This window comes from Crocodylus siamensis, chromosome 8 (genome assembly GCF_052110815.1).
Source record: "Crocodylus siamensis isolate JL-2025a chromosome 8, ASM5211081v1, whole genome shotgun sequence".
In the NCBI taxonomy this organism is placed as follows: Eukaryota; Metazoa; Chordata; order Crocodylia; family Crocodylidae; genus Crocodylus; species Crocodylus siamensis.
In genome coordinates, this window is record NC_143402.1 from 79,865,754 (window position 1) to 79,889,718 (window position 23,965).

The 23,965-nt window shown below is 42.1% G+C and overlaps 1 protein-coding gene across 3 annotated transcripts in view; it reads right to left on the reverse strand.

The window, feature by feature from the left end:
* Positions 1-7,148: 7,148 nt before the first annotated feature.
* The window catches only part of CSNK1D (casein kinase 1 delta), a 50,514-nt gene continuing 33,697 nt past the window's right edge, over positions 7,149-23,965 (reverse strand). For 2 of the 3 annotated variants that reach the window (XM_090061778.1, XM_090061780.1), the window contains exons 8-9: positions 22,987-23,126; positions 7,149-9,375 (exon numbers count right to left, since the gene is read on the reverse strand). In XM_090061778.1, coding sequence (XP_089917904.1) covers positions 9,325-9,375; positions 22,987-23,126 — 191 coding nt within the window. In that variant the 3' untranslated portion in view covers positions 7,149-9,324. Of the gene's footprint in view, positions 9,376-11,220; positions 11,286-22,986; positions 23,127-23,965 lie in introns of all 3 variants that reach the window. The other variant, XM_090061779.1, reaches the window with a different exon arrangement.

Genomic DNA, 23,965 nt, shown 5'->3' on the forward strand with positions numbered 1-23,965 from the left:
GCTGTGGTGTTGTAAAATAACTTACAGAAAAATAATTCCCTTGGCTACTCAGTGTTACAATGTCTGGAGGAAGTTCCCATAGTAGCATGGAGATGGTGCTTTTTATTTTGGATATGAAAACCTGCTCAGTGATCCAGACCTTCATCACTTCCAAACTGAACACACACCATGGGTTTTTGAGCAGAGTGTACCTGTAAATTATAGAGAGGCTGATGCTAGTGTAGAAGAGAGCTGGTAATTTCACAGCACTCTGCAGGGACCATGGTACACCTGTATTCTGCCTTACTGAAGTTTCAAGAACTATTTTTGATCTTTAAATAAAATAAGTCTCCAGTGTTTTAAGTGTTGGCTGCCATTTGAGACCTGTCTCCATCCTCATATGACAGTTTCGCAACTGCAGTCAGCAGTCTATTGAAGCTAACAAACAGCTCCTAGATTTAAATGGGAGATGCACTCGAATGTAACCTTCTCAGTCAGGATCCCTCAGCTTAGCAAATACCATATTCTACTTGCTCCAAAAGAATCCAGATTTGTTGTGCTTCCCTGTGGGGGAATTTCTAATTTTTGGTCAGTTAGGGCCTGATTTCTTTGGTTGAGACTGGCCTGTATTTCCAGGAGCTGTAGGCCCAGGAGAGGTGTATTGGGAGGTTAAACCCAATTGGGGCACATCCAAGCCTGGTCTGCACTGCAGGAGCCAAAGCAGCTGCTGTGTTAGCCATTTTGAGCTACAGTTGCATAAAGTGCATAACTTGCAGCAAAAGAACTGCAAACACCAACAGCATGTGCCAATACGACACTGGCCAGGCTGCAGTTGGAGTACTGTGTCTAGTTCTGGCCGCTGCACTTCAAGAGGGATGCGGACAACATGGAGAGGGTCCAGGGGAGGCCACTCGCATGATCAGGGGGCAGCAGGGCAGGCCCTACGAGGAGAGGCTACAGGACCTGAACCTGTTCAGCCTCCACAAGGGCAGGCGGAGGGGGGGATCTTGTGGCTGTCTGTAAACTGGCCAAAGGGGATCAGCAGGCAGTGGGAGAGTCCCTGTTCCCCCAAGCGCTACCAGGAGTTACAAGGAATAATGGCCGTAAGTTGACTGAGAGTAGATTCAGGCTAGACATCAGGAGGTGCTATTTCAGTCAGGATGGCTAGGAATGGGAACCAGCTTCCAAGGGAAGTGGTGCTTGCTCCTACCCTGGGGGTCTTCAAAAGGATGCTAGATAATCACCTTGCTGGGGTCATCTGACCCCAGCACCCTTTCCTGCCCATGGCAGGGGGTTGGACTAGATGATCTGTGCAGGTCACTTCCCACCCTACCAACTAGGAGACAATACTATGCAGCACCCATCTACCTGTTCCGATTCAGCATCGCATGCAGGGTCTGTCAGGGGCAGGCAGAGGGAAATGGTGCACAGGCACCAGTGTGGAAGCATGGGGGCAGAAGGCAAGGAATCTAGTCTCTCTGTAGAATAGGTCTATGGTGAAATTAGAATGAATTAATTTCAAGAATATTTCTGTTTCTACATTAGTTGCTGCTCAGCTTCCTTGGACACATTCAGCAGTGGCTGCTGAATACAATAAAGATACAACTTGAGCCCTATGATTCTATTTGTTCACTGAGACACAGAAGAATCTGTTCCAAATCCAGCTGCTTGGATGCTTTGCCGCACTTTCAGTTGCAAGCTGGAAGCAAGGCAGGAATTGTAAATGTTACACAGGCATAAGATCAAGAAGCCTAAGGGCCAAGTCAAGGTTTCTAAGTGATGTTATCTTCATCTGTGTCTCGTGGGAGGGATCAGAACCCACAGAGGATAGTTTTGTGAGGACTGTTATCATTTTCCTCTCAGGTGGGTGCATGCAGAAGCTCACCCCTGAAAAGGAAAAGCCTCACAGGAGACCGCTTATGTCAAATTAGTTTGGTATTTTTTGTTGCCTTTTTTAAATCAAGGTGCTTTTCAAAAGAAGCACGGCCTGTCCCCCTCTGTCCACAGCTGCACTGATCCCTTTGTTCTTGTGGACAGCAGTGGGGAGGACCCTTCCCAGTGCAAGTCTGAGGATTCTAGTCCACACATGGGAAGGAAACTTGAATCGTAGGCCTTGCTTTCCCAAGTGGTGAATTCTGAATGAGGAAGCAGCCAGAAAGCTAGAGTCAGATAACCCACTACTAAGAGAGGGATGGCAGGTTTTGCAGTAACTGAGGCATTGTTAGCAACTGGGTTGGCTTTAGGGTGTGTATTTCTGCAGGTATCATGTCTCACAATTGACTTTGCCTTTGTGCATGTAGGGAATAAAGATTTGCTTCCTCCTAGTCTCTATATAGTGTCCCTCACTTGCTGCTGTGCCCCACTGTGGGAGGGGGAGCTTGTGCCTGAAAGGCTTTGAGAAGCTTAAGATAAAAAAAATGCTACTTACTTCTGGTCCCAGTCCTGGCACCTGAGTGGGTCTTCCTGCTGCCTGCGCCACCATTTAATCTTGCCCACATGCCAGCTGGGAACATCACCTTTGTCCCAAGATGCCTGCCTGACAGAAGGTAAGAAACAGGGATTTCTTGCTTTTCTGCTTCCTGTCCTCTCTCAAAGAAGGTGAGGAAGTGCTGGTATTCAAACCCTCCTCAGGGGTGTACTGTAGAAGACCTTGAACCCAATGGAAACAAAAACCTCATTTACAAAAGATATCCAGAAGCAGACTGTTTGTCCATCTTTCTGACAGGGGCATGAGAAGACCCAATAGCTGGAAGCCAAAGGTAGAAAAACTCAAATTTTAAAATATAATTTCCCAGCAGTGAGAGTAAACAAACACTAGAAAGCCTTACCAGTCAAGGTGACAAGCTTCCTAAAAGACAACCTCTAAGTCTAGTTTCTGAGGGAGAAAAAAAAAAATCCTTTAATGCTGTTGGAATATAAGGTTGCATTGAGGATATGGAAAAAGGGCTCACTGATTACTGTTATTCAGTTTCTGCACACGTAAGTTCAGTAATTCACAATTTTTTTTAAATATCTTAAGTTGTTACGGTCCATCCAATCACTAGAGTACCATGTCCTCTAACAGCAAAACTATCTGGATTAGGGGGTTGCCAACATTTTTGGCCAGAGTGCCAAAATCACCCCAACCTCCACCCAGGCCTCCCCTTGGTGTGCCAGAGATGGGGGAGCTGCAAGGGACCCAATCCTCATTGCTAGCGGTGGCTCCATGCATGCCTCCAGGTGGATGGTGGGGGAGGGCCCAGGGTTGCACTGTCCCAGCCCCTTCCCTGCCATGTGCTGCGAGCCACACATGCACCTACTGCCATCACAGAGCCGGTGCCAGGGCTCCGGAGGCCAGCATGGCTGTTTGCAGCCTCCTGGTTGGCTGCTGCAGCCGGCCTGGGCTCTGGGCAGCTGCAGTGGGTGGCTGGAAGGCTGCAAACAGCTGTGCTGGGCACTGCAGCCCCAGCACCCGCTCCATGCCAGTGGCAGCTGCACACGTGCCTCTGTGCAGATGGTGGGGGAGGAGTCAGGGTTGCGCTGTCCCAGGTCCTTTCCCGGACATGTGCCCAGAGGTACATGCGCAGATGCTGCAGTCAGAACTGGTCCTGGGGCTATGAAGCCCCATGCAGCTGTTTGCAGCCTCCTGGATGCAGCTAGCCTGGGCTCTGAGCAGCTGCTGGCATGCCGAGGAAAAACGGCCGTGTGTGCCATGCTCTGGATCCTTACCTTCAGTTTTTACTTAAACCAGTAAATTCCAGAAATTAATTTTGGTTGGAGGTTTAAACTCTTGTTGGATTACACTTTCCAAGTAGATTCAATCTAGATTTTTTTGTGTCGTTTAAATAGAGTAGCTGGCCATAAGGCCAAACACTATTTAAAAGAAATAGCGGCCAAAGTCATGTATTTCTTCTGAACAGATGAATGAGACTGAAGCAGGCAGTATTAGAGATGGCAAAGGAGGGATCTTCAGTAAATCCAAAGAACAGCTATTAAAAAAAAGTCAAAATACCATTAACCTTTTCTCCAGTTTCAAATTCCTTCTGCCTCATCAAGAAATTAATACATAACTCAAAATATTTAAAAAATTAGACTTACCTTATTTTACAAGAAAAACTATACTGGAGAAGCAGAACAGAGGAAAAAACTCCTTAAAGCATTTAGCAATATACATACCACAGAAGTGGTGGTAATTAAAGACTAATACAACCACCTATTTTGACACTTATTCAGCTAGTCAGACACAGAGAGGCAATGCCCACCCAGCATTTTGACATTTTAAAAGTATTTGTAGCAATTGGTATTGGACAACTATTTCAGGCTGGACTTCTACCCCAGAGAGATGCTGAATGTCAAAAGTATCATTTGGGGAGATGCAGACAGCTGCCTCTTTCTGATGGGATGAAATCAAACAATGGAATCATACGCACCTGCAACAACGGATCATGATCTTTATTTAAAATAGATGCAATGTTTTACTTCTCCCATCACCCCTCGTTTGAATATCAGTGTTGTATACTGAGCCCTGCATAAATAGATTAAGTTGTTGAAATGAAACGTTTGTAGAGATTTGGTATGCTCATTTCCCCAGCTGTATATACTATATACACAGATGCAAGGGGGCCAAGTGTTATCAGCTCCCTTGTTTTTCAACAGGTTGCATTTCTTAAACAAGGTTCCCAAACTACTGTTCCCATAACGATGGACTTAAGAAAAGGAGAAACTCATACTAAGCTATCCACGAGAATAGAAGTGCATTGTATTAGTGTCCCCCAAGTTAGAATGTTTCTCATGAAGTGATGCTGCCAGTGACCAACCTCTTTTACATTTACATACAACATTCACAACATTTACAGGCTCCCAATAGCATACATGCCATGTTACATGCAATTATTCCCCTTAAGTCAGGGCCCAACCCTGCTGAGTGTTAGAGGCACTGAACTCCTCACTGGAGGCATTCAACATCTAACAGCACCAGGCTCTTCAATTCCAGGCGTCCAGACATTCGCCTCATGTCATTTGAGAGGAAGTGTGTCTTTAGCCATGAGCCTTTATTGCCTACAGATGTTATTAAAGCACTTACATAAAGAACAACACATTTGAAGCACAAAATTTGTATATATACGTTGACTATATTCCATATTTGTGCGATAGCCTATTTTTAAAAGATTCTTTTGTTTTCAGAGCAAAACTGTATAATGGTGAGACTCACAGGTAGGAGGAGCTGTACATTTAAAAAAGTATGAGTACTTAGCATTGGTTCTTGGGTGATACAGTAAGTGTATTGGCCCTAACTATAGGGCCTAAACGTAACAGCACTGTTCTCTGATATTTAATCTTCAATTTTACATTAAATCAATTGTGTCCTGTTTTTGAAAGATCTTTAATAAAAAAAAACAACAATTTGCTTTAGAAGCATGGAGTTTTTTGGTGCCACTTTACAATTTGAACTGTGTGTTTAAAAATTGATCCAGCCTTTCACTGGACTTAGGACTCAGCCAGAATGGGTTTCATTAACATTTTCTAAAGAAAATGGGTTTGGACAACCTCTGCACTATCATACAGTTCAGCAACTGTCTTCCCAATTTTCACTCAATGCAATCCCCGATAAACAAGATAAAACATAAAAGAACAAGCAACATTTGCACAAGGCTTCTCTTTATAAGACTAGACAGAAGCAAGCTCTACTTAAAGTATGAAAAATATTTTCAACAAGCAAAAACCATGCCATTATTTCTTGAAGACAGTGATTCTCAACCTTTTCAGGATCAGGACACCCCCAGCACCATTTTTTGAAAGCAGCAGCACCCCTGGCTGAGAGCCACTGTTGGTGCTCCCTCAGTGGCGCTCACCCGGGTTCTGCTGCCAGGAGGTGCCGTGCAACTGTGAGGAAACATCCCTGTGCTGCCAAGTGAGCCTGGGAGGGGCTGTGCCGCAGCTTGCACTCCTCCTGCATTAGGCCTCTGTTCAGCCTAAAGCAAGCAGGAGCTACCTTGGGCTGCGTGGCTCTTTCTGGTCAAGGCTCCCCAGTGCTTCTCCCAGAAACAGAAGGGAATGGGAGAGTTCTACCTGTACCTGTTTGTGGGAGGGGTACTGGAGGGGAAGGGACCAGAAAAAGCTGCACAGTGCAAGGCAAATTTGCTGCCTGCTTTAAGCTGATTAGAGCCCTAATGCAGGGGTAGTATGCAGGGCAGCTTCATCTGGCTAGTGCCACTGCAGCATCCCCAAGGGGCCTCACAGCATGCCACTTGAGAACCACTGCTCTAAGACAAGAACCAGGAAGCCCCGTTTCCTTACAGACTGCTGCCTGTGCTTTGCCTTCCATTATCTTTTCCTGACAACTGACACAGAGGTTGAGTCACTCTACTGTGCAGCTGACTAATTAGCTCCATACTATACTAAAGCATCACTGTCTACATGTGCACTGGTATTAGGGAGCAGTAAAGTAACTCCATCATAATATAGTACCGTTGGGGACAGTACTACCTTATGGTGGAGTCATTTACTGTGCAGAAACGTATGTGTGGGCAGTGACTGGGACCACAAGAGTTTGAGCCTGGCGGCAGGCTGGGGAATCAGCTACACTGCTCCATAGTTTCATCACTCTTGTGCCCTAGCCAGTCCCTCTGCCCTGGCCCAATTTGCTGTGGTCCTGGATGCATGTGCAGACACCGCGCCCAGGAGCAGTCGACTCTGGCATGAATTGCACTAGAATTTATTGCATCGGATTAATTGAACATGTAGAAGCACCCACTGAGGCTAAACTGTGGGTTTTCTATCGATGCCTATAGTGGAGGGAGAGATGTGAAGTAGGGCAGTGGTGTCCTGACCCAGAATTGGCAGAGGCAACACCACCCACTTCTCAAGCTGAGATACCTCTTTAATGAGGTACAATTTGTGTTCTTCCTTATGCAAGCCAACCCAGCTTTCCTGGTCAGTGCAAAAAGGACAGCTGTGACCCTCCTAGATTCTCCCCCACACAGTTTGTAGTGATCATAGTATGGATGCCTTCCTCAACCCCTGTCTTCTGTTTGTTCTAAATTAGGTCTTATGATCCAGTGGGAATCAATGAACAGGATATTCTGGGGGAGAGTTCAGTACTACCTTAAAGTCTGCAAACTGTCAGAAAGGCCTGTGCTTGTGCAGAGAATCCATTAGACAGACAAATAAGCTGCACCCAGGAAAAGAACAGAAGTCATTATGAATTTATTTACACAACTGTTTAAGTACACAAATACAGTGGTAGTACAAATGAGGTGTTCTGAGATATTGGTAACCAATACACAGGTTTAGAGAGACAGTTTAACTATAATCTGCAGGTGATGGGATTTAACGATCATGAAAGGGCAAGACTGCCCACAAACAAGTACATTTCTAGAAATGTGCAGTCACCTTTTAAGTATAGTACAGCAATTTAAGTGTTCCAGATACAGAGGGAAGGAAGAGGCTGCCTTTGTAAGCGTCTCTAACATTACATCATTAACCACAGATATTTACAAAGAAAGCACAGTGAAGTGTAGAACTGTACAAATGGTAGTGCACATGCCTACAGTACTCAAGTTACAGTAAAATGAGGAATGGATTGTTATGCAAAAATATCCACGGACCAAACCAATTTTTCCATTGCACTCCCCCAGTCACAGGATTCCCCCAATATAGATCTAGAGTACACAAGCAATTAAATAATGGTCTGAAATACCCAAAGAAAAAAAAGTGACTGACATATAGCAGATGAATTTCTGGACAGGAAAAGGAGTTTGCAAAATTCTGGATCAATACAAAGATATTCCTAACAAAAACTGAGGGTCTTAGAAGCCATAAATCGATTGGTTTGCAACCGGCTTCCAAGTAGGATGCAATTTGATTTGTTGGTTTAAGCCAAAAAAAGCCAAATCCCCTCCACACACAAATGTATTTTACCTTTGTTACAAAGATGGTAACGGACATTATTTTGATCAAATGGTGCGACTAATACTTCTACTACCATTCCGATTACTGTAAGGGAGAAACATATATTACTTTAGGAAAATGTTCTACATTTAAAAACACAAGGATTTTTCCATATTCCTTGAAAGACATTTGCCAAAAGCACTTTATGTGCTTAGATTTACACAAAAACTGTCATAAAATAAATCGTCTCTAGCTAAAGACTAGTGATTCCAGATATACCCAAATTACTCTAATATTAAAGAATTAAATACACACCCTAGTGTACTCAATCAGAATTTCACAGAAGGAGCATGCATTTATTTTTGTGTCTTGGCATTAAAACAGGAGACTAGAATCACTTTAAAAAAGGGAAAACGGTATATGGATGTGCTGAAGCAAATGTTGTGCAAATTCACTCAAACTGCAATGACAACATTCATTTTCTTTTATAATTCTCTCCAACTCAACCTATCCCTCTCAAAAAACGAAACCCACCCCCCCCAAAAAGAACCACCCTAGATATTACCAAGAAGAAAGATGCACAACCCTCCCTCTCAAACAGAAGAGAGATGTGCCATGCTTTCAATGTTAAAGCTCCAAATTCTCCTTAAATATCAGAGCTCTTCACTCTCTTTATTCTTCATATTCTTCAGGGAAAAGTTACTACCACCACCTCTGCTGGAACTAGACACACAGAATGTACGCTGCTCTTACTAATTATAGTATAGAAGAATAAAAATCAAAATTGCTTCTGTGCTTCATGGAGAATAAATCGGAAAAGGTGGAAGACAGAAAAAGCAAAATAATGCGTACTAAAAAAACCAAACAAACAAAAATCAGGAGAAAACCCCCAGCACAGGCCCATACAAAATAAGTAAACAGTTTAAATAAAATCAGATGGCTTTAATTCATTTACATGTTCCCTGCCAGACTAAATTTTACAAGAAACTTCAAGTCATCATCTTGAATTCAGGATGGTTTATATTCTACATTTTTAAATCAGACAAAAGCAAGACAGAATTCTTTACAGAGAATTAAGCCAATAATTTTAGCAAAATGATACAAAAAATTCTCTTAAACTAAGTAAAAGTTTTATAGTTACAGTAGAATAATAAAAAGGGGTAAAGTCTGCCGCCTGTGGAGGGAGAACTGAAATGGCTATTCAATAACAGGCGGTTAACTCTGTAAACCATCTCTTCCTTTTCCAGCCCTGTTGCTACAGAGTTCACTTAAGGTCACTGGGTTTCTGGCAAAAGCATCCTGTAATGGCAGCTGCTGGAGTCTCTGTCCATGTTCTTGTGAGTATCTTTTTGTAAGTGGCATGGAGAACTCCAACTGTAATGTTTCTGCTCTAGTTTGGGGTATTTTTGCTAGTAAAGCCATTGGTAATACAGGAGATCAGCCATGCATTATCTGCCCTCCGTGGCAAAGTAATTTTCATCGGTGCACAGCAGACTGGAGAACGCTGGGAGTCACCCGAGCAGGAATCTATCAGAGCCAAAAAAAAACCAGGATAATGTCAGCACAAGTCTTTTGATTTGCATGTAGATGGACAGCGTCTACCACTTGTAAATGACATTAGGACACAAGACCATTTTAGAAGTTTCTTATTCCATTTCAGAATATGTAGACCAATGGATATGTTGTCTTTCACACCCGCCTGTATCTATGGGAAGTTATCTGCACTTTCCCTCTGTATTAAAAGTTTTAAACAGGGAATGCACCATTTCAGTAAGGAAAGAGTTTGAAGAACAAGTCCATCAGAGCAAAAACATGCACAGAAAGGAAGGGATAAATCAGATTAAACTTCAGCCAAGCTCAAAAGAAAGAAAAAAAAGAAAAAGAAAGAGGTGATAGGAATTCAAAGTTAAAAAAATCCCAAGATGAATGATAAGTTTAACAATTCCTTCAAAAACAAAACAACAATCAATCCAAAACGAACAAACAAGATCCCCTCAGAGCTGGCCTGTAATGGTGAGGGCATATTAATGACACTTCACATTATCATTTCCATAGCTGAAGCTTGCCTCAAGTAACATGCTGTCCAAGGAAAGTGAGACACCCAGCAGAAGTTTCAGTTCGAGTGGCAGCAAAGGTCAAAGCAGCCAAGTCACTGTTTATCTGAGTCTTGAAGTCTTTAAGCAGCTACACGGTTTTTTGGCATGTCACAAAGGTCAATTATAACAGACAAGATCTTGATCACACTTGATTCTTCAGGCCTTACTCATGCAAGCCTTCCACTGATTTCAATGGGAGTTTTGTTTGCGTGAGGCCTGATAATTGACTGTAGGGTCTCATTTACAGATAGCTTTGAATATTACAAGCATCACACAAGAAAGAAGCAGGTTGTGGAGTCAGCCAAGCACACAAAACAGGAGGAGGAAATTAAATAAGAGGAGGAAGAGCAGGACTCTACACCCACTGAAGATGTAGGATTAGTGCAAGCTGGAGTTTTACAGAGAAAGTGAAGCAGTAGCGTTACTTTGCATTTTCACAAGGAACAGAAAAAAGTCAACAGTCTTACTAATATAAAGCAAAGCAAAGAAGCTCCAAAAACAGTAAGAAACAGTGTTCTTCAATGCAGCAAGGTTCAAGTAATGACCTGAACTTATTGCTGCCCTGATGTTTGAGCCAAAACAGAAATGGCTCAAAAAGCTTGAAAACTGCACACAAAGGCCGAAATTACTTCTTCATGGATCACAGCCAAGGAATTTTTGAGTATCCAAGTCCCATTCTGCCCACCTCCAAGATGCTCACGTGCCACCGACACCAAAGCAAAGCTCAACTGAAAATGTTTCTTATTCTCTGGCAGGTCATGAGGGTTGGGAAGAGAATTTAAAAACACTGAGAAATGACAACTGCTTTAATAGTTTTTTCAACTCATGCAAAAAGAGAGCATCACTTCAGTAAAGCAGTTAATTTGCCCATCATAAATCATTAAGCTGCAAATTATAAAAATGAGTAAAGTAATATTGAATAGATATCAGACTGTGAGCATTTCTGTGGAACGAGAAGTGGTTCTAGGAGAGATTTGATTCAGGGTTGCTTATATGGTTATTTTTATTAATAAAAGTCCAACTAAATCATCCGCAAATCATACTTTGCAGGTAACTCCACTAAAGAATCTAAGCAGAACAGTAGTCAATAAATTCATCCCTCGGAAAGATGGATACTTTTACATTCAGAAGAAAGCATAACGCCACATCAAGTACCTGGCATCTGTAGGACGCAGATAAAGTCTAGGATTCTACAGAAGCAGCAGCCAATCTAATGTTTCCACAGGTTTTAATCCCACCCCTCCAAAGACTTGGTGTCTAATGAGAAGGGACTCACCCAGTGCTGCCTTCCAAGGAGGAGACGAGCAGCTACTTGCCATGGTGTTCGAAGGGAATGCTATTCTGAGATGGGGGGGGAAAAGACAACCATTTGTAACAGTTCCACTGTCCAAACAGATAAAGATGACTAAAAAGCCAACCTAAATTTGCAGTTGCAGCTACATACTTTTGAAGGTCCTTCGTTTCAGATCTATATAAGAAGTTTCTGTAGTAACAGATATTTTAAAAGGAACAAAACAAATTCTTCAGAGAAAGCTGGTAAATTGCTGGGGTTGAAGAGCTGCACAGAATATGATCTCTATGAAGATTACTCCATGAATAAAAGGTTTGTTCATCAGGAGATGAAGAAAAAACTATTTCGAAAGTACTTTTGTTCCAGCTTCTGTCTTATCCTGGGAGAGTGGTACATTGCTTAGACCCTTTGTCACCGGTACTGGCCATTTTCCTTTGACAGAAAGACTTAGTCCCCTACTCCTACGTACAGTACAGCAGTGCATCTGAATGCTTTTCCTTCCAACCAAGGAGAGAAATTTCAGTCTACATTTGTATTAACAAGAGTAGTTGTATACGTGCTAGACCCTACAAGGTGCTGAGTACTCTGTATCTAAGGTGCTTAAAAAAAACAACTTGTTAACTTGAAAGCATGAGTTGTTCCATTTAAGTAGTTTCTGTGAAAGCCCTAAATGAAGGTTACTCACCTGCAACCAGAGTTCAAGATAATCTCTGAGCTTTCATATTCCTGGGATGTGTTGATTGTGCAAGCTGAACAGGGTTAACCTTTCAGAAATAGTGCCCACTAGGGTGTTTATATCTCCCCCATTGCTCCTCCAAACACTGGAGGGCCTGGTCATAGGAGGAGCCATAGCACACTGACTACTTAAGATCCATTGGCACTTCAGGTCCAGCATTCATTAATCTATTCTCAGATTTTAAAGCAGAAGCGGCCATTATCTTATGCAGTCTAACCTCCTGCCCAACACAGGCCATGAAAATGTCACCCCATTGCCACTGAGTCCAGTAATCTGCGTTTGACTACAGCAGAAGATCTAGAGAGGCACCTAGCCCTGAGCTGAGGACATCAAGAAATGGAAAATCCCTTTGTAGTCACTTCCAGTGCCTATTCACTTTCACTGAAATTGTGCCTTTGTCTATTTTGAAGTTGTTTGGCTTTAACTTTCCAGCCACTAGCTCTTGTTATGTTGTTATCTGCTGGATTTAAGAGCCTGTTATGTGCCCTGTATTTTCTCCCTGACAAGACACCAACACACTCATGCATCAAAAAGCTAGAGATGACTTAGACTGAGCTCCAGGTTCTAGCGGTGTATGGTGTATTTGCCAACCTGCAATCTCTGCCCCATCATCTAGTTTTCAACATCATGAAGAGCTGCCACCACAACTGGATGCAGTATTTTCTCAGTGCCCCAGTACCATATACAGAGAGAAAAACCTGTCTCCCTTCTATGTACTGTACACAATTAAGGGCAGAATTAGTCTTTTTGCACCATGGCATCCCATGGAAAGTCACGTGAATATGAGCAGCAGCACTCTTTGTCCCTGGATGTCTGACTTTGCATTTAGTTGGTTTTATTCACACAAACGTGCACAAATGGACTGAGCTTAACAAGAAATCAAACCTGCTCTGCTGTGCATGGATGCCTGGTCCTCAACAATATTTACTAACATGAAGATTTTTACATTACTCTTTTATCATAAATATACATACCAGACAACTTCTGGCCCAAACCCAATCTCTGCCTACCTCCACTAAACACACCCCCATTTGATGACTTCCCATTGACGAGTATGTAGAGAGTTGAAATTAGCCAGCTCTGAAGTAATACAACATGAGCTCAATTGACGCACAGCGTTAGGCGAAGTTCTCTCACGAGAATGCCATGCAGGACATGCCAAATGCCTTAAAACGCCAGGTATCTTTATCAACTAAACTTGTTTCCTCAAGGAATAAAACAAAATTTATTTGAGAAAACTTCTATCTCTGTAAAGCTATGTTAACTTGAAGTGCTTGTATTCCCATTGTTTATTCATGGAAATCTGCACACTTTCCACAGACATCAGATGAGGTTAGAGGAAGAAGGTGGGCAGTAAGTGTGAATGTGCAGGGGTCATGTTTAGGAACTTTGGTTACAGATGGCCTTTGCATATTCCTACCCATGGGAGTTCAAAAACCAGCACTCCTCCCTCCGGAAGGTGCACAGAAGAGGACTGCACTACTGCTTTCCCAAACTGAACAAGTGGTCAGGCCTAAAGAACAGTGTTCTGTGAAAGTATGAATTGAGCTCCAAGCGACAGATCAAGAGAGATCTCACAAGTGTGCTCTAAGCCCTTTTGGAGAAGGGACCAGAAGGGTATACAAAGCATTCAGAAAGCATTCTTTAATTCTTCCACTGATAAGGGACAATTCCAATCATTTCCTACATCCCTTATGCCTACTGAAAACAGACTTGTGTAACATTCTTAGCATCAAAATTAATGCACAGATTACTGTGCCCCCTCCCTGCTCCAAAGTGAAATCAAAGCTCAAAATTAAAATCCTGGCAATTTTATGGATTGTTAATATGGAATCCTATAAGCCTCTTGCCAAAAAATATTATGTGAAAGGATGAAGAACCACTTTATCCTTATAAGAGAGAATTACAAAACAGCTGTCCGAACGGAAGGGAAAAACCACCAAAACATTCTCTCATGGGTTCAAACAGGTGCTCCATGAGCTGAGGCTCCAAGCAGGAAAAGATTCTCAGACTGGAGAGAAGTTCTTTATTCCCCCCAGGAATCTTTTATACAATTGTTGGATACAGACCAACTAGCACACAAACAGTGCCATGAGTGACACCCGCAAGTTATCCCAGGTACTACTGCTTTAGCTGATCCATCTAAAGAACTAAAAGATGCTCTTATGGAAAGGTTAGCAGCCAAGTGACCTTCAGCAATTCATATTTTTGGCTAGTTGTCTGATCTTCCAGCAGTGACTGTAAAGAAATGATTGCTGAAAATTGGAAACTCTCATATATACATTTGGAGGGAAATTCTTGATGCACTGCTGTATTTAAACTAAATATTTCTCACTGGCTACAATGTAGGACTGGCAGGATAACCATTTGTAACAGCTATGTGCCTGAGGGTATCTTGTGATCTGAAAGATAAGCATTCTAGAGTTTTCAAAACATTAAGTAGGTTCCCCAGTTGGATGTCATAATAAAATGGTGGATACAAGTATGAAATCAAGGTTCAGTCCAACAAGGACTTATACCAAATCAATATTTTCTCAACTCATCTTTCTTGGGGATTTTTATGTTATTTCCCTGAAGTATTAATACGTGCCCTGGAGGAAATTCATGCATTTCCAAGGAGGTCTGCCTGGCTATACAAGTAGTCAAGTCCCAACCTGCTGGAGAGAAGCTACAGAAAAGATCTCACCAAACTAAAGTGAGTGGGCAAAAAAGAAAAAGGCAGAGAAACTTAAATGTCAACAAGTACAAGGTAATGCATCTGTGGAAAAAATAATCTTAATTACTTGCACACAATGCTGGGTTTTGAACTAGTTGTTAAAATTCAGGAAAGAGACCTGTCATCCTCCTGCTGTACTCTGCCTTGGTGAGGCCGCAGCTGGAGTACTGCATCCAATTCTGGGCTCCACAATTTAGGAAGGACGTGGAGAAGCTTGAAAGAATCCAGAGGAGAGCAACACGCATAATCAAAGGGCAAGAGAACAGGCCTTATGAAGAGAGGCTGCAAACCATAGGACTCTTCAGCCTGGAGAAGCGCAGGCTCAGGGTGACTTGATGGCAGCCTATAAGTACATAAAGAATGTGCATCAGGATCTGGGGGAACATCTGTTCACCAGAGAACCCCAGGAGATCCAACAGTCACAAACTCCTACAAGACCATTTTAACCTGGACATGAGGAAAAACCCTTTTACTGTCTGAGCCGCCAAGGCCTGGAACAGACTCCCCCCCCAGAGGTGGTGCAAGCACCTACTCTGGACACTTTGAAGAAACATTTGAACACTTATCTTGCTGGGATCCTTTGAACCCAGCTGACTTCCTACCCCTTGGGCAGGGGGCTGGACTCGATGATCTTCCGAGGTCCCTTCCAGCCCTATTGTCTATGAAATTTATGAATACTGTGTGCAGTTCTGATCCCCACATCTCAAAAATGACATTGTAAAATTAGAAAAGGTACAGAGAAGGGCAACCAAAATTATCAGAGGCCTCAACAGGTTGCCACAGCAGGAGAGACTCAAAAAAGACTAGGACTCTTCTGTAAGGAAAGGAGAAAGCTGAAGGGGGATGTGACAAAGGTCTAATAAAATCACAAAGGGTATGGAGCAAGCAAACAGGAGACTGCTGTTCACAGAGTCACAGAATATTAGAACAGGGGGAGGGAGGGATCTGTTGAAATCAGTAGGTGACAGGTTTAAAAGTAATAAGAGAAAAGTATTTTATGCAACACACAATTACCTTGTGGAATTCCTTGCCACAGGACAGGACAGGACACTGGGGTAAATGGGCCACTGGACTACCCAGTATGTGGTACTTATGTTCTTATGAGAAAATGGTTTAAGCATGGTACAATTTCTTTCCCACAGCAGTAAGAGGAACCAGCTCTGTTGTCTTTTTTTGGGTAATCTTCCCCTCCATTTCTTGTATAAGACTAATGGATCTGGTGTTCTTCCTGCTGCAACAAAGACTGATCTGAATGTGGGAGTTTCATGGGCTTAACATGAAGCTGAACTACCATTATATTTATAAAAAATGCAGCTACCAATGGTTTTAGGAAAACAACAGCCATTGTACTAGCTAAGTCAAAGTTGATGCCTCTTACTGCTGGCCCTGCATGCAGAGTACAGATTCATATTACATCTTCTACCCTTCAAGGTATGTTCTCGTGGATCAGCTTGTTCAGAAGAAATCAATACCTGTGAGGCCACAGATTTCTTGTTGACTGGAACCTTTGGATTCCAGCCAAGAATACAGATACTTGCACTGGAGCCTCGCTATGCTTTTTAAATCTATTATGGGTCAGAACAGAAGCTGGCTGTCCAGTACTTATGGAATCTTTTGACTCTGAGCCAAAATGTTTATTAGCAAGAGCTCCCTGAAAAAACAATGCCTTGAGTTGAGGGTGATTCTCTTATCTCTGGCAGCTACTATCCTCCACATGGAGCCTCAACATTAAGAAACGACTTTCCTTCAGGCAAGCCGAAGATGCTCCTGTGATTGTGACACTGACAAGATAGCACAGCAAGAGGCACATCGCTTTAAAGCCAATTTCTAAGGCATTGGTGACTAAGGTTTGTGCCAGGAAGCTAAAATCCCTAGTGAAAGAAAAAGTAAATACAGCAAAATAACGTGTTAAAGAGTAGTCTAATGAAACAGCATTGGAAATGATCCCTTCTGTTGAATCCAGGCTGGAAAACCCAGTGAGGTTCCTCATCCATCTGTAGTCACCACTGGAAGGAACTCAGGTGAGTGCTTTCCCACGCACTCAAATGCCTGGAGCAGAGAGGAGAAAAATGGAGTGGAGAGGTATGCCCAGCTGGAATGATACACTGTTGATGCACTCCATCCCACAGGGCATCTCCCTACCTATGTCCAGAAACCCTGACCTCCTTCCCCTGAAACAGAACCAATATTAAGCTGGCAATACCCATTAAGAACATCTTGATCAGTAAAATGCGCCTTTCAAAAAAGCTCACCAGTAAAGTTTATTTTATCTACATAAAAGGATTGCTTCTGATGTACAATGAAACATGAAAAAAAAAAATCCCCTTCAGTTTGCTGGATTTAAAACTGTTAAGAAACAAAATGCTTTGAGCTAAGATACAAACCAATAATAACATTCTGAAACCTATTATATAATGCCAGTGTGAATAAAATACAGTATGTTTTATTAGTGATGCTGAAAAGGTAGTTTTGGTCGGCAATGCCAGCTGTAAGATCAAGCAGGGAGTGTGGAATTTTCATTTATGAGCAGCAGCCTCAGAACACAGATTAAACATTAAGTAAATGCTTTGAAAATCATCTTGTGCCTGACATTACCAAAGAGGAAAATGAAGCAAATGTGGATGGTCTAAGACATTCGCCTTCTTTGCTAATATGTTAGTATTTATTTTATCCAAAAGTATTCTTTACTCCACTCGTTCTTGCAATCTGCCCTGTTTTACATTAAAGGAGTATGAGTCAAATCTGAAATAAGAGACAGCGCTTCGAAAGTCCTGACAACAATGACATTCAATATAAATTAAAGGTTTTAAACGGGGAAATGTTTTAAAGTATACAATAAACTAGAAATGATTTACAGGCTGAGAAACATCAAGACTTTAAAGTGGAATCTGAGATGGTTGCTCAGCTACAACAGTATAAAAAAATGTATCCTTCCTTTCAGTAGTCCCCTTGGTCCCAAGCCAATAAGGCACCAAGCCTAGCCAGACCTGCAAGGTATCCCAACTGCTCAAAGGGATTACCCTATTTGCCCGAATCCAAGCTAACTCTGAATTTATGACACCCCCCACCCACACACACACATCAGACTCTTGACATGGGAAGTTATAATAAATTTGTAAGATTTCCATGCCTAGTATTTGATGATTGAAGGGCCGTCTTAAATTCATATGCCCTCCTCTCCATTACTGCAGGGGAGAAAGCACCAGCAAGGGGGCAGGTGGTGGTAGGTGGAGTCAAGCAGCTTAATGCCCGTCCTTTGTTCCCCTCACCAACTGCCTCTCCCTATGCCCTGCAGCACCTACCTTCCTGCTGCCAGTTACCTTCAGTCATGGCTATCTGACCTCTGCTGGTCACACAGCAGTAGCTGCAGTAGTGGCAGCTGGAGCTGGGACCAGAGCTGCTGCCATCATAACTAATGGGGCTGGAGTTAAACCCATGACAGGTGGTCAATAGTGGCAAGGGACCAAAGTTGCAGCTTTAACTCTGATCCTGAGCCTGCCCCAAACCTTATACCTGGGGGAGATTCCCTCCTCCTCACCCCATGTTGAATGGGTGGGAGGAAACACTACTCGTCTCAGATTCAGCTAAGTAAGATACTTGGCTAAGAATCCTTATTTCTTATAACTGAATACAATATACTGAAGTCCTACAAGATATAGCAGTTGTCTGTGCAACAGTCCTTAACGTCAATAAAGAAAACGTTCAGAAAAATGCCTGCAGTCATGAGCGAAACAACTAGCAGTTATAACTACCACGCTTCATATCTGGAATGAAGTATTGAATCATACCAGTCAATGGCAAAAACCTCTCTTACCACCATTTTATTACTTCATCAGAAGCAAGATATACCCACTCGGAAGGAGATAAAAATAGAGCACTACTTACAGCAACTGTTCTCCAATAATGGCTTGCTCTTATTTGGGTTACTACAAAAACAATTCTAATTGCTTGAGTTGAACCTGGAGTATTATGTGCTGACATGCTGCTTTCAAAACAAAACCAGACAATTTCCCTTTATCATTAGAGGTCCCCAAATTAACTCCCAATTATTAAATTTTGATTGACCATTTCTATGACCATCTATAATAAAATACATTACATGTGTGCTGTTTGTAGTTAGTCTAAAGTTATGGCCAAGGTACTTTACCTACCATTCATTACCTCAGTCCCATCTTATCCAAAACTGACACTTTCCAGAAAGTGTCCTTTCCATAAATCACTATTTACTAAAGAAACATTCCCATTCTTCTCCCTTTTATAATTAAAAAAAATGCAGAGGCCTATGATAACCATAAAATAATCCCAAATAACTGATAGGTTTAAACATCAAGTGGAGTGCCCCAAGGGTTGGTCCTAGGGCTGTTTTTGTTCAAAATCTTCATTAATGATTTGGAAGATGGGATGGATTGCATCCTCAGCAAACCTGCAGGTGACACCAAGCTGGGGGGTGTAGCAGATACACTGGAAGGTAGGGCTAGGATTCAGAGAGACCTAGACAAATTGGAGGACTGGGCCAAAAGAAATCTCATGAGGTTCAACAAGTGCAAAGTTCTGCACTTGGGACAGAAGAATACCTACAGGCTGGGGACTCACTTGGTTAAGCAGCAGCTCTGCAGAAAAGGAATCTGGGGTTTACAGTGGACAATAAGCCAGATATGAGTCAGCTGCGTGCCCTTGTTGCCAGGAAGTCTATTGTCATCCTGGGCTGCATTAGTAGGACACCTGCCAACAGATCGAGGGAAGTAATTATTCTACTCTATTCGGCACTGGGGAGGCCACATCTGGAGTCCCGTATCCAGCTGTGGGCCCCCCCTACAGAAAGCATGTGGACAAGTTGGGGAGAGTCCAGCAGAGGGCAACAAAAATGGTTTGGGGGCTGGAGGACAGAACTTGTGGGGAGAGGCTGAGGGAACTGGACTTATTTAGTTTGGAGAAGAGAACACTGAGAGGGGATTTGACAGCAGCCTTCAACTACCTGAAGTGTGGATCCAAAGAGAATGGAGCTGGGCTGTTGTCAGTGGTGAGAGATGACAGAACAAGAAGCAATGGGCTCAAGTTGCAGTAAGGGAGGTTATGCTGGATATCAGGAAGAGCTCGCTCACTAGGAGGGTGGTGAAGCACTGGAACAAGTTACCTAGACAGGTGGCAGAATCTCCATCCTTGGAGGTTTTTGAGGCCTGGCTTGACAAAGCCTTGGCTGGGATGATGTAGTTGAGGCTGGTCCTGCTTTGAGCAGGGGGTTGGATTAGATGCAACTTTCTGAGGTCCCTTCCAGCTCTCCTTGTCTGTGATTCTACCTGTGATTTTGCACCTTAAAGCTGAGCAAGGGGAGCATTCAGAGATCTCCACAGCTTGTGCTTCTAGAGATGGACAGTCTGAGGTAGGAATTAAGTTATAATGTGTGTGTCTGAAGTTTTTTTGGTCCTTTGAAAGGTTTAAAAAAACATCTGTCCCACATCAAGCTGTGGGAGTGATGGCACCGAAGGACTGCAGGGTGATGGATGAAGAAGGCTGGGTTCTGTAGACAGCCAAGAGGAATGCCCTCTCACTCAGTACAGAAAATGGACGGTGTGGATTGAATGAAGCTGAATGCGCAGGATCTTGCCTCATTCAGCAGCAGTAGTATGGAACCACTTGGTAACCCCACCCGTGACAATACTGAAAGCCGTTTCACAAAGCACAATGTAATCTGCATGCTAACTGAACCAGTGCTCGTGAGTTAAAAAGAATTTGTCCACGCTTTCTTGATCCTACTATTTCTAATCCCTCACTTGTCAAAATGACTTTGTTAGGCTGTGTTCCCTTGCCCATGAAATAGGGACAAATACATTTCTAACTTGAAAGCATTCTGAGATCTAATTAAACGCTTTATAACATTTAGGAATCTCTCTCCTACTTGACTTGACACATGGCTCACCTCATGGGCTAAGACTATCATCCTTGGCAATTTTATAGTCTCACCCTATACACTTCCATGTCCGCTTTCAAGCTTCAAACCTGGATCACTTGACCATAACCAAAACAGTGGTTTCTTTGGGCTTGCCTTCAACAACACTTATTTTTTGATCTCTCACTAACAGACTCCCTTCTCAGAACTACTATTCTACTCGGAGAAACACCTTTACAACAACAACACATCCAAGAATAATTTAAATGCTGTCATGGTAACAAGAAGGTAAATCAACAGCCTTAACTTCTATCACCTAATTGTGATAATATACTCTGTCAGCTAAGAAGGGTAAGGGTCTACCAACCTGGGAGACATTTAAGTTTTACCCAAACTCAGTATTTGCAAAGAAAATACTATTTGTTTCCTTAAGGTACTGGTCTCTTGCCACTACTACAAGTCTGTTCATTGAATACAATGTTTCCTCACAATGGGGAAGCCTGCATCACTAAAGACTGAAGAAAGCTTTGCATCAGCTAAGTTATCGATCATCCAGGACAAGCTCATTGAAGACTTTGGAAACACTATTATAACGGCAAATAAACTTCCTAGTCTCCTGCACAACCATTCTGTAAGATGTCAAAAAAAATCTGAAGATAAGCTGTTGCCTTAGAAGAGATTTCTGTCACCAACACTATCAGCCTTCTTGCATCCATTCCACAATATCTGGAAAGATGTTTTCAGTGAACCGGATACCTTGGATTCCCAGTATCACTTATTCTTCTTCAGTTGTCTCAACTGTGCCTTCTGAGATCTCTAATGCATCAGCATCCTTGATTTCCTGTCTGTAATGAGTCACCATGCCCTGGCACCGACTAAATGATTCCCTTAATTCTACACACCCTCTCTCACCTTCTTTGGAAAACTTCCCCACTGCACCAGCATCATTTTGATCTGAAAACGTGGCCTAGACCTAATGCAGAAGACGAAAAAAAGTGACTGGAAAGTTATGTAAGAAACTGAAAGACCTAATAAGCTAAAATGGTAAAATGTTTTGGATTCTGTTAGCTCTGAAATTTTCTATTTTTTTCCTACAAATAAAGAATGCTTAATTTATAAGCTTTTTCCTAGCAGTATGAGCATTTATATCACAACCCACTGCCACGTCACATGTTTCAATGTAGTTGCTCAAGGTAGTTTAGACAAATGTCAAGTATGTTTAAAAACAGCTTCTATATGTACACCGCACAGGAAAAGAATGGCAATAACTGCTTTATGAAAACAAATATTGTCACTAAATAACAGGCTGTACTCTGGTAAAAAAATGCTACTGCGAAATGAACTTTACAAAAAGAGAAACAATCCTGTCACCATTCTGTATACATTAATACCAGTGTAGGTACTCTGGTCAAAAAAAGATTAAATCGGTTTGCTTCCGAGAAATACATGTATGGAAAGAAGCAAGAATGTATACCAAATATTTAAAGCTCATGGGGAAGAACATTTAGCTTTTTACACTTATAAAAAAGGATCTACAAGAACCAGAGGATAAAGGGAAAAAAAAAATCACAAGCTGATAAGTATTTGATAACATACTAAAAAGCTTCTACCTACCCACAGATCAAAGCAGGAAGAAAGTAGTGAGAACAAAGAAAAAACATATGCTGAATAGAAAATTAGGAGTACATGAAAGGAAGAGTGCAACATAGTCTAAGGGTACCTTTACTAACTGTATTTTGTCACTATATTTTCACCTCACGGTTACAGAAATTGCAATTTCTTCAATATAACCCCCTCTCAAAAGTTAAAATGAGAACTAGCAAGAATTGCCAAAAACTTAATTTATACAAGACTTCTGAAATTTGCAGTTAAAATGATCAAGATTGGGACCCTTAAGATTTTGACTACTATAGTGCCCTGTAAAAGTCCAGTACATTCTTTTCTGAATGCTTTAGGTCAGCAAAATATTTAGCTGATGGTCCTGCAATTAGTATGCATAACTGCTTGGATTCACCGAAATATTTGGTAAGATGCATATAATACAAATTGCCCTGGAACCAAAAATCCTCAACCTGGAGGAACAGAAAGGAACAGAAAAGAGTGACAGGAAAAAAAAAAAAAGCTGGCCCTTGCTTGATTTTCTGGGGATCTGTATGATGCCTTATTACCTATTCAAGTGAAACTGTGTTACACAGGCCACCTAACTGGAGCCTTCACTGAGGCCAGTATTAACATTCCCTAAGATGCTTCCAAGAAGCTGAAAGAGAAAGGAATTACGTATCAAGAAACTTTTCTAAAAGTAAGAGAACACTGTGCAACGTGAAAGCCCATTAATTAGTTAGTAAGCCAATGCAGCTTCGCAGCCCGATCAAATCGCCCACCCTTTTCCAAAAAAACCCATCTGTTCTATACCTGTGAAGTCGACATGCGAGAGGTATCTTGTCGGCCTGTTAAGTCGGATGAAGAGATATTGACAGGGGCACCACGATGCAATCTCATACTCACTTTCCTTTCTCGCTCCATTCCAGACACTGGACGAGGAGAGGTGTTAGCTGTGAAAAAAGTGTTAGAATTCTTGAAATGCACAAATAGACAGCATTAAAAAGTGGTCACTTACCCAAAATAATGCAGATTCCTCTACAGAAGAATTATATTGCCGCTAGAAAGACAGACTGCGGAGGTCATGCGCCTAATAAGACACCCACAGGACCTTTTTAAATGGTAACTATCAATTAATGGACTAGAATTTCTTCCAGACCTCTGCTGAGTATGTAAAAGATATGGGAACCCTTTTATACTAGCTGAGGAGCTGGACCCTCAAATGTAAAAGGTCAGGAAGTTTCCAGCCAGGAAAACACAGCTATGTAAAGACTTTTTTGTTTTTAATAAAAGGTGTCATGGGGAAAAGACAAACTTGTAGGTCCCTTTTGTAGAGAGACAGTAAATAGAAACAGAAGCTAATCCAACTGTGTACTCAGTGATCACACTGAAGGGAGAGGGAAAATGTCTAAGACAGGTTGAACAGAGAAAAAAAAACCCCACTGAAAACTTTTACTTTAGGTAAATCTTTTAAAACTTGTTCTATTTAGGAAATGAGTCTAACAGGATCTCCTTGATCCTTTCAGATACATACACATGTTCAGCCAGGAAATCCACTGGCTATCCTGTCAAGTAAAGAGACTAGGGGTCTAGATGCTGGTTTCCTGAGGCAACAAGCCTGTCTTTGACAGTGGGGTAGGAAGTAAACAAATGATCTTTAAAGAGATCCAGAAACTCAGATTTAACCATGTTCAGGCTGACATGACTAAGATCATTCTGGGTTTCTTCTGCCAAACCTCCAATACTCCAAGGATGAGTAGAAAGGGAAGTGAGATGTAAAAGTAGTAATCTC